General features: G+C 45.6%; 1 protein-coding gene across 1 annotated transcript; it reads left to right on the top strand.

The window, feature by feature from the left end:
• The first annotated feature begins 1,486 nt into the window (after positions 1–1,486).
• FAM110C (family with sequence similarity 110 member C) lies at positions 1,487–9,269 on the top strand. Its single transcript, XM_064707640.1, has 2 exons — positions 1,487–2,765; positions 5,871–9,269. Exon 1 carries the CDS (start codon positions 1,631–1,633, stop codon positions 2,723–2,725), a length of 1,095 nt encoding a protein of 364 aa, XP_064563710.1. The 5' UTR covers positions 1,487–1,630; the 3' UTR covers positions 2,726–2,765; positions 5,871–9,269.
• The last annotated feature ends 840 nt before the right edge of the window (positions 9,270–10,109 follow it).

The following is a 10,109-nucleotide window of genomic DNA, read 5'->3' as shown; positions in this document are numbered from 1 at the left end:
ATTTCACTCTAAGTGACCTCAAGGAATGTTACAACTTCCAGTCATGATTTAGGCAAGTATCATATCTGGGATTCTTGCTGTGACCAGGCAGTTGTTTGTGTTATAGGGCTTCTGGAGTTCAGACCTACGTGTCTAGAAACAAAGATGATGAAAAATTAGGGGAAAACCAGCAGCAGAACCATGTTGGTAAGAGAATATTTCTGTTTTCTGTGTTTCTAAGAAGGCCTTCACTGAAGAGCTAGCCCAAACTCTGACTCCAGGGCTGATGGTAACCTTTCTCTTGACACAGTCAGAACCTTGGTAGCAAAGTGGTGTACCCTGAAACTCCAACGAGGACAGGGAGGCTCATCTCGTCCTTTCTAAACTCGTTAGCTACAATTTAGTGACTGGGAAGATGAAGTATGAACCAATCACCACAAAAGCATTTTAGTATTCCACCAGAAGTAATAGACAAACTAAAACTAAACCAAACCAGTAAAAAATATGCATGAAAACACCTGCAGATATAAACTGGCTTTTGTTTCCTGTATTAGAACAGAAGTTATCTATAATTCAGTTATTCCAGTGCATCTCACATGAGATCATGAGTTAAAGTTGAACTGCCCCAGGTAGTTGACTTACAAGTCTAATTTTCGGGAGTTTACATTACAGCCTCGGGCTCTGTCCTGCCCGTTCAGATGTGCCAGCCCCAGATGGGAATTCTGCCCTGTGTTTCCGAAGGGCAAAGACTCGCGACACGCAGTTCGGAGTGATGCCATTCCACTGCACTTTACACGGGCACAGCAGTGGCCCAGGGACAGACGTGTCCCTGCTGCTGCCGCTGCCCGGCAAGGGCAGAATGCCACCAGCACAGCTGGGGCACGGCTGGGGGCACATCTGGAGGCACGGCTGGGGGCACAGCTGGGGCACGGCTGGGGCACAGCTGGAGGCACATCTGGAGGCACGGCTGGGGGCACATCTGCGCTGCCCGCCCGGCGTGCCCGGACTCCGCTCTGCCGCTGTGCTCCGGAAGCCCGTCCCGTCCTTTCCCGAGCATTCCCAGGTTTGCCGCTGGAGCGCAGCCCGCGGGCAGTGCAACCCGCGGGGGGAACGCACCGCGTAAGGGCCGCGAAAGGAGCGGGGCCAGGTGGTGCCCCCCAAGGGGAAGATGCGCTGGGGTGTGCCGGGTCAGCCCTCAAGCAGCGCCCCGTTCCCAGGCTGCGGCCCGGGACAGGTTCTGAGGGGACCCCTCAAACCCCCCCGAGTGCCCCGAGGTCGGAGCAGACACCCCGTCTCCAGAGCAGCGCCGAACCCCCGGAGCCCCGGCCGACCCACCTCCGCGGGAGGCGGCGGGGACTGAGCCGCTGCCCCCCCAGGGCGGCTCCTGCCTCCTTCCCCCCTTCCCTCCCTCCGTCCGTCCCCGCCTTCCTGCCGGCCGGGATTGGCTGTGCCTGCCGGCGGGCGGGCGGGACATGCGGCGCCCCGACGGAGCGGCGAGCGCGGCCCTGGGAGCGCGGTGCCGCCGCCTGCGCGCCCGGGCTGTCCTACACCGCGATTTTCCTTTTTTCTCCTTTTTTAAAATTTTTAAAACATTTTCTTATACCACTTCCCTTGTGGGACTGGAAGCAGGATCCGCGTCCCTGAAATTGCTATGCCAGCTGAACTCTCCCGGGCCGTGGGAATGCACGCCATCTCCGACCTGCACTCCTCCCTCCCCCTGCGGCTCCTCAACAAGGGGCCCGAGTACCTCCGCAGGCAGCTGGAGGCCGGCAAGCCGGGCAGGAAAAGTGCCGTGGAGAGACTGGCCGCCGACAAGGCCAAGTACGTAAAGAGCCAGCAGGTCATCGGCAGCAGGCAGGACCCCGTCATCGCGCTCAGCTCAGCCTCGGAGAGCAGCAGCGAGACCTGCTCCGTGGAGAGCAGGGCGGCGAGCCGGGAGCCGGGCAGGGGCGCGGGCGCGAAGCCCCGGGAGCCGGGCACGGCCGGGGGTTCCTGCCGGGCCCCCCTGCAGCACGGCCCCCCCATCGCCAGGCGCAGCACCAAGAGGCAGATGCGGCCCGATTCCCTGGTGATCTACCGCCAGAAATGTGAGCTCGGCAGGGGTCAAAGCCAGGACAGCTCGCGGGGGAATTTGGTGAGGAGGATCTTCAATGGGTCCATAAAGGAGAAGCAGTTGGCTTCCCCTGCGTTGCCCAGAGTCATGGAGGACATCGCCGCCACCGAGAGCAGCGAGCCTGTCTCAGCAAAAGATGGTGACCGTGAGCCAAGCGACCATGGAGCGATGCAGACTATCCCTGTGAGCGCTGAAGGGGCAGGGGTATGTACAAAAGAGCATGAGAGACCCTCGAAACTGAGTACACCTCCTGAAGAGGTCAAGGAGGTGAAGAGGAGAGGTCTCCATCGCTCCCAGTCAGACATCAGCTCTCGCTACTCCAAGTCCTTCGCTGAGTTTGAAACATTTTTCAAGTACTGTGGCCTGGAGCAGGAGGTCATTGAGGACCTTGGGCGAGAGAACTTCTCTGTGGTGTCTGACAATGTCTCCTTCAAGGTACGCAGCATCAGCGTGGCCACATCGGAGAGCGAGTTCACTCGGCACAGCGGGGACGAGGGGCTGCTGGAGGACGAGCTCACGGAGCAGGTCCCCAGCAGCACCTCCGTGATTGAGCGCAACGCTCGGATAATCAAGTGGTTGTACACGTGTAAGAAAGCCAAGGAGAGCAATAAGGTGATCCAGGAACTGGCGTGATGCCTTCATCCAGCTTGCGTTGGAGCCTGGTGAGCTCAAGGTGTGTGCAGAGCCTCGTCCTGGCAATTTGCGTTTCTCTTTCGTTTTTAGAGAGCTGTTAACTTCTCGTGGTTTATATGAGTGTTTTCAGGAAGGGCTGAAGGAAAATGTGTTTTGTTTACCGCATGTTCCAGGTATGGCTTTTTTTGCAAAGCAGAAATGTGTGTTATTACAAAAACCAAAATACAAACAAGTAAATGTTTGCAGCTTGCCAGGTTTAGACCCCCCACAGGATATTAGATAGTCGGTGTCTGTGAAGGATGCCTGCACTTTGCTGATTCCTGCTTTGCAAATATCTTATTTCTTCTAATTTCTGCTAGATTAAATGCTAGGAAAATGCCTTAGAAATATATTCAACCTTTAGCTACAGTTATTTGGATAACAGACTGAAGAGTCTACTACTAATAAGGAGTACCCTGTTATTTATACTCTACTGCTGAAACTATTACTCGTCAGGAGTGCACTGTATTTACACCACACTGCTACAGTTTTTTCCCCTTTACTTCAGTCTCTCTTCTTCTCCTTACACATAGGCACCCCCAAGTATCAGAAAAGCAAAACTGAATCAGTGCCCTGCTATGAATCTTATTTCCTCTATGGCTTCCTGTTGGGACTCTAAAAGTATGTTCCAGGTGACCTCATAGCATTTCACAGAGTTTGGGTGTTCTCTGCAGTGGGTTTTGTTGTGCGTTTTGGTTCTGGTAGCTGGGAGTGGGTTGTGGGTTTGCCTTGGTCAGAGGGGTGCTCCAGTGTTTTAAGCCAAAGAAAATTAACACAAAAGTGTGGATCTAGGCTTAGAAATCAATTACTTCACAGACGGAAGCATAACAAATTTAGCTCTGGTAAAAGCCAGTGTCCTGGGTTTAATAAAAGCGGTGTTTATTTTGCGGATGATCTCCTGGAAGAGAACTATATTCATGGAGCTTGTGGTGTTGATAATCCATGAGATAGGAGTTTTTCTTCTTCCAGTACATAAAGCCCCTAGGATAACTACCACAGCTTACCGTGAGGTATTTAAAAATTTCATGAGTAGGTCTTGATATGAAGGATTACATGTATATTTTCTGACAGTTGGTAATTGGTGCATGAGAAGAACATAATTTGGTGTAGATACAGCTGTTGATAGAGCACATGGGCCCAAGAATGTGGAGAATTGTAGTGCTTGAGCCTCATTCCTATGTGGATGTGAGGCTGTCACTCTAAATTCCTTTAATCCATATAAGACAAAAGTCCATTTACTTGAAACTGTTTTTAATGATGTGAAATTTGGTTCATCTTTAGAATTAGAATTTTTCTCAAAAGTCAATTTTCTTCCTGGAAGAGGAGGAAGACAGGGAGAGAGTCATTTTACAAAAACCTTTCAAGGCTGTGCTGATAAAAATGTTCTCAGGTATGCGGCTGACAGCTTGAAAGGAGTGTTGTTATGTAACAAATCCTTTCCCAAATAATTTTAGAGAGAAGAAAGAGAGAACTAATTATGTCTCCTTGCTCATCCTTCTGTGATAAAAGGCCAGGGAGATACACAAAACAAAATGAGGAAGGTGGTGGTTTTGTGAAGCTGCTTGCAGCTGCCAGCCTCACTGAACAAGAGGATGGGAGGTAGATTCCAGCAAGGACAAACCACACAAGAAAAACAACCAAATAAAACCCTGTTTGCTCCTGAATGCCCCTGGTGGGGGTAAGGTCCAGGTCAGCACCACAGAGCTGGCCCCAGAGGGAGCAGCTGGTCCTTTCCCCATCCATGTGCCAAGCGTGTCCAGTGCTGCAGCTGAGGCAGGAGATGCTGCTGGAGCATGCAGTCTGCACAGGAGGTGCTGCACCACGGCAAAGGCAAGGGTGGGAAGTACCAGGAGCTGAACCAGTGCAACCTCACATGAGCTTGGTCAGTGGATTTTTATTTTTACCATGTAAGAGAAAATTGTGGTACACAACCTAACAAGGTGGTGATAAGATCTCAATGGAAAAAACATCAAGTTTATTCCAGTTAGGATCCTATGTTCATTCTGCAATAACTTTAATTACTCTGGTAGCAATTCCTTTGACAGCCTAGGAAAGACTAATTCAGAGGGTCCTTATTTATAAACCTAATTTTAAGAGTATTCGGGCTAACTCTCAACTGTTGGATCTCATCTGTTAGGTAGTTTCTGAAAACTGAGAACATACTTATCATTTAGGCCACAGAAGTGGGAAGTTCAGAAAGGTCAGCTAAAGATACCTGCTCACTGCACCCAGGATAAAGGACAAGGGTCATCAAAAGTTACCATAAGTTAAATACTGCATTACTGGACAGAATTTAAGGAGAGAGTTATTTATCATCATGTGATTGCAAGATGAGTCTTGTAGTTCTGGTCTAAATTTTCATTCAGTTCTACACCTTGACAATACAGCATCAGGTCAGATACCTGTATGTTTTCACAGTATCCAAGTGTTTGGCTCTGTTTAGCTTAGTTATTAAAGGGCAGTGGCCTGCTATTCTCTGCTGGGAAGCAATGTACTTTTCCTGGTGTTCCCAGGCACATCCTTAGAAGTTCCTGGTTTGCTACAGAGGCTTGAAAATTGTGGCATTTTCCTTGGACAATGAGGCAGAAACTTTAGTTCTGCAATCCCAACATTCCTTATGTATAAAACACCTTTCAAGAACTGCAGAGCTTTTATGGGCCAGTGATCATTCCATTCATATTTTATGTTCTCTGTTTAATTTTTCATGAGCTCTCTGGGACCTGATGGAGCACCATGTAAATAAAAGAGCTGGTTGAAGGATCAGGTTCTTTAGCACGTTTCATCAGAGAGATGATTGCAGAGTGTGGAAAACTGAGGTCCTTACCAAGATAGTCATTGCAGTTCCTCTCACTGTCAGTTCTGCTTGATTCTAGGAAGAGGGTTCGTTCATTCTGCATCCTCCTTCCTGAGCAGAATCAAGATTATTCAGCCTTGAGTTTCTCCTCATTCTTAAATGGGTGGGCATTATTCAAGTGGAAATCTCCAGGGAGGGTAATTTACTATGTTGGCAGTAGCCACAGGCAGCTGAATAAAAGCTTTAGAGTATCACCTTAAGCTTGTCTGATGTGATAAATAACAAATGACACTGTTTTTCTTCTTTCTTCAGAATTGGAAGAAATGACTTGGAAGTTGAACAAAACCAGATGCAGGAAGAAACTGTTCCCTCATCTGGCTTATGCGTACTTTGTACAAGTTTAGTATTTTGTTGTTTTTTCCTACCTTCACCCCCATCCCCTGGAAGTCTCACTCTTGTCAAGCCCAAGGATGTCCAAGGCTGCAATGAAAAGTGGAGATTGTGAACTGTGCCCCAGCAAGACAGCAGGAAACAAAATCCCCTGGAAAATTGAAGCGTGGCAGCAGTTGCCATCTGCAATAGTATTCAGTGTCAGCTCACTGCCTCAGGATGTCATTCCAGATGTGACAGAAGGTCTGTTGTGTGCACCCATCTCTTTCCAGCAATGAATTTGTCAACAGGGATGGCGGGACAAAGTGGGAATGAAGTGGCAATGACCTCTGGGTCGGGTGTTCCCTTGCAGACAGACTCCACCTGGATGTCCAAAGGCTCTGCCTTACCAGAGCTTTTGATCAGAGCTCATCCTGACATCATTCACCATCATTTGCTTGGCTGGTGAGGACTCACTGTGGTGGCCTATTCTGAAATACTTGGCAAACATGTGAGCTAAATCCCTGCCAAACCTCTTTCCTTGAGAGCATGCAAGCCAAGTCAGTGTACCTTGTATTCATCTAGTTTGCTCTTGCTGGGTTGTCACACAGTTTGCTCAGCAATGGGGAAAGAATAGCACCAAATACTTCCAGGAAACAGGTATTGAGGGAGGTTCTGCATTGTTTCTGCCTTGCAGAACAGTACAGCTTGTTTGCAATATGTGCCTGAGTCTGACATGGCACACATGGCAAGGTTTGGCAGTCGTGGTGTAACACCTTTGGTTTTAGGCAGTGAGTGAGCAGGCTGCTACAGCATGGCACAGCATAGGGAGCTGTGCCAGGCTGTATTGGGCCACACTTCCCCAGTGTGGGTCTGCACTAGGGCTGTGCAGGGCAGGAGGGCATGTTAGGGCACAGCCAGGCCAGGGAATGTCCTGATGGCACCCAGTGTAGACAACACCTCACTCAGTGTCATCAGTAAAATGCTTCATTTGGGCTGCCTGAGCTAAACATGTTTTAAAAGGTGATACTTGGATCATTAGTGTAGTGAATGAGGCCTCTGCAGTAACTCATGGAATTTGCTGGCTATGCATCAAACATCCCAATTTGTCATTGCTTGCTAGAAAATCAAAGCATTTCTAGATGGACATTGCAAACCACAAAACAATAATAAAAAAAAAAAAAAAGCCAAAGCCACTTTCCCTTTCATTTGCAGTGATACCCATCTGTGAAAGCTGCCTGACTGGCACAATGTTGACTTCAGTTGGTGGTCCTGCAGAAGTTAAAAACTTACTTTGAGTTACCATGGTTGTGGAAGAGTTGTCCTTGAGGAGCTCATCGACATCAGCTAAATATCATCTGAGTTGCACTTCCATGGGTTTGAATGTGTTTGTCAGTCCTTGGATGGTTAGTTCTCAATTACAGCACCAGTTTGGAAATGCAATGTCTTCTGTTTCTAGCGTTAGGTGCTAAGGCCTACATGTCTGAAGTTCTTAAGATAACTAGATAACCATTCCAGATAAAATAATTGTGGAACCACTTTTCAGCTGGAGAAAACAAAGTAGTTTGTGTGAGCTCCTTCAAACTTGGAGAGAAGGTAGCATATGTGGATATTTTCTTACATAACGAAATCTCCATATATATTTGTTACATTATTATGAAAGGATGATTCTCAGAAAACGTCAAGATGCTGCTAATATGATAAGAGTTATACACTGAAGATGCAGGTTTTTAAGGATCACAGTCTAGGTTTATTAGTCAGGAGCATAATCTGATGTATTTGTTCTGTTCATGCTCCCAGCAAGATGCTGTACCACATATATATTTATATATCAGAGCTAAGGAATGCTTTTTTTCAAAAACATGGATTACTGTACATAGTTCAGAGTGCAGGAAAAATCTTTTGAGTTACAATCCAGTGCCCTGCTACAGGAGAAGAGAATTAATTTGTTTTGTTTCCAAGGAAAATTTTTGTTTCATTTTCTAACTTCTATTTGTTGTTCCTCTGTCCATTGAGCAGCTTTCAAAAGCTAAGATGAAAGATGTATTACTCATGAGTTTTCAATATTAGGAAGGAATATGTTTAATTTGCTTGAAAATACTGAACATCAGCCTTTCTGAAAATCGATGAGGGTTGTATGGCAGAGGCTAGTGAAATCAGAACTGGACCCATTCTGAATACTTTTTTAATCCCTCTTTTTGTTTTTATGGATAGTTCAATAGGGTTCAGGTGACTTTCCACACTGATGTGGCAAAATTTCTCTGGCTTTGTTCAAACTCTGTGGGAATCCCAAGCACTCCCATTTATTTCAGAGGTGATGTGGACCTGGTTCTTTTCCTGTTATGTTAAGCTGTAGATTTCCTTTATTTAATAATACCTTCTGGGGAAGCTAATAATTGACATTTCCTATATTTCAGAACAAAAATAGATGACAGCTTTCTTTCCCCATACATTTTGGGAATGGCTAATTCAGTGCTTTTTCCAAGTGGAGAGAGCTCTGGTGTTCATTCCACTCCTGTTACTGTTACATGTAGAGGGTTTTCCTTTCTTCTGCTGGGTCTTTCAGTTCTTTCAACAAGAACTTGCTAATCCTAGCCACTACCTATCTTTTTCTCAAAAAGAAAAGATTTTTTCTTTAGTATTTGGGATGGGTGGAATTTCCCAGCTTTGGTGTTAAACTGGAAAAGTGGGCTGTTGCAGTTGGAACAGAAGTTTTAGCAATGGAGCTGATTTTCCAATAGTCTAGGGAGCCTAAAATGGCAGCTGATGACAAAGGCTAGCCATAAATTGAATTATTTTGCTTGACTAGAACCATGTAAACAAAATAGTCAAATGGGATGCAAGTGTACAGAACAAATTGCTGTTTACACCCAAGTGTTTCATGGTTCTCCAGTGCTGTGACAAGGGGCAATGTCTGCAGCTGTGGCATAACGGGAGAAAGGTACAAAGTCTGGGGTTTATGGTCTGGAATATGGAGATAAGAGTGAAGTCTTTGCAATATATTGTAAATAATACTGTACAGAAATCTATAAGAAATACAGATTTTATATATATATATATATATATATATATATATTACTTTTCAAAGGGGTATAAGCGTACATGTTTTATTAAATCGGCCAAGTATTACATTGGTGGGGATTAAGCAGAAACTTTCTTCTGGAGCAGGTTGTCCTGCCATTGCCTCCTGTGAAGTTTCTTGGATCTGCTCTTGAATCCTTCAGAATAGTGGTTGGATCTGATAGGGATGTTTCACCATTGTTATGCTTATATTCCTGTGAAAAAAACTATGTGCTTTTGAATGCATACAAATAAAACTACCACTCTGAGAGGTAATGTTTGTTTATTTGGAGTATACTTTCATTTTGCTGTCTTCATTAAAGTGTGATTATTTTAAAGCTGGAATCCCATTAGGGAAATAATTTCTCTGTGAGTGAGGCTGATACTTGACTGTGAACATCTCAAAGTGCAGTACATCCCTGAGCCATGCTCTCAAAGAGATAACTAGTGGCTCTCAATATCAGTAAATTTGAATTATATGAGGCTAAGGCTGTTCTACAATATTATAATTTTTTTTTTATTTCAGAACATGGCTGAAAAGATAAAGTTTATTTCTGAAGGGTACTATTTTTTTCCAAATGTAGTGTTCTGTTTGGTCATGCTCACTGTCAAAAGCTACGATGTCCTGCGGGCAACGTCACACGCATCTCAGCCAGTGTACAAAGTGGGAGGGAGTTTGAAGTTCTGCTTGGAGAATATATTATCTCCAGAATCTTATAAAAAACTTGTTTGACTTAACTTTCCCTAGGAAGAATTCAGTATATTATGCTAAATCTCTGTTTATTTATTTCATGAAGAAAGGAGCAGAAATAATGGCTGGATACAGTGAGCTTTTACAAGAAACCAATGCACTCCAGTTTTATAGGTATCATTTTGGTATGGTCTAATCTGCTCAGACTCAAGTGTTTCACCAGCCAGATTTTGAAGGCAACTTGAGGTAGAGCTAAAAAATGCTTGCTGTGCTGATTGGGATCTTCCACAAAAACCCAAGAGCAACTTTATTATCACTGACATGTAACCTTCCTCTCACAAATCCTGCGTGGTCTGTGTCAGTGCAAGGTATGAAGCAAGTCTGGAAAGGGTGAAATGCATTCATGCCCCTTTCTGTGGAGGTTAATCTCC

Source organism: Zonotrichia leucophrys, chromosome 3, assembly GCF_028769735.1.
Source record: "Zonotrichia leucophrys gambelii isolate GWCS_2022_RI chromosome 3, RI_Zleu_2.0, whole genome shotgun sequence".
NCBI classification, from domain to species: Eukaryota; Metazoa; Chordata; class Aves; order Passeriformes; family Passerellidae; genus Zonotrichia; species Zonotrichia leucophrys.
Note: the sequence above shows the minus strand (reverse complement) of the source record. Positions and strands in the feature narration are given on the sequence as shown.

Bases quoted from the DNA above. Each gene is read 5' to 3' on its own strand.
- FAM110C (XM_064707640.1), top strand. From the start codon at position 1,631: ATGCCAGCTGAACTCTCCCGGGCCGTGGGAATGCACGCCATCTCCGAC.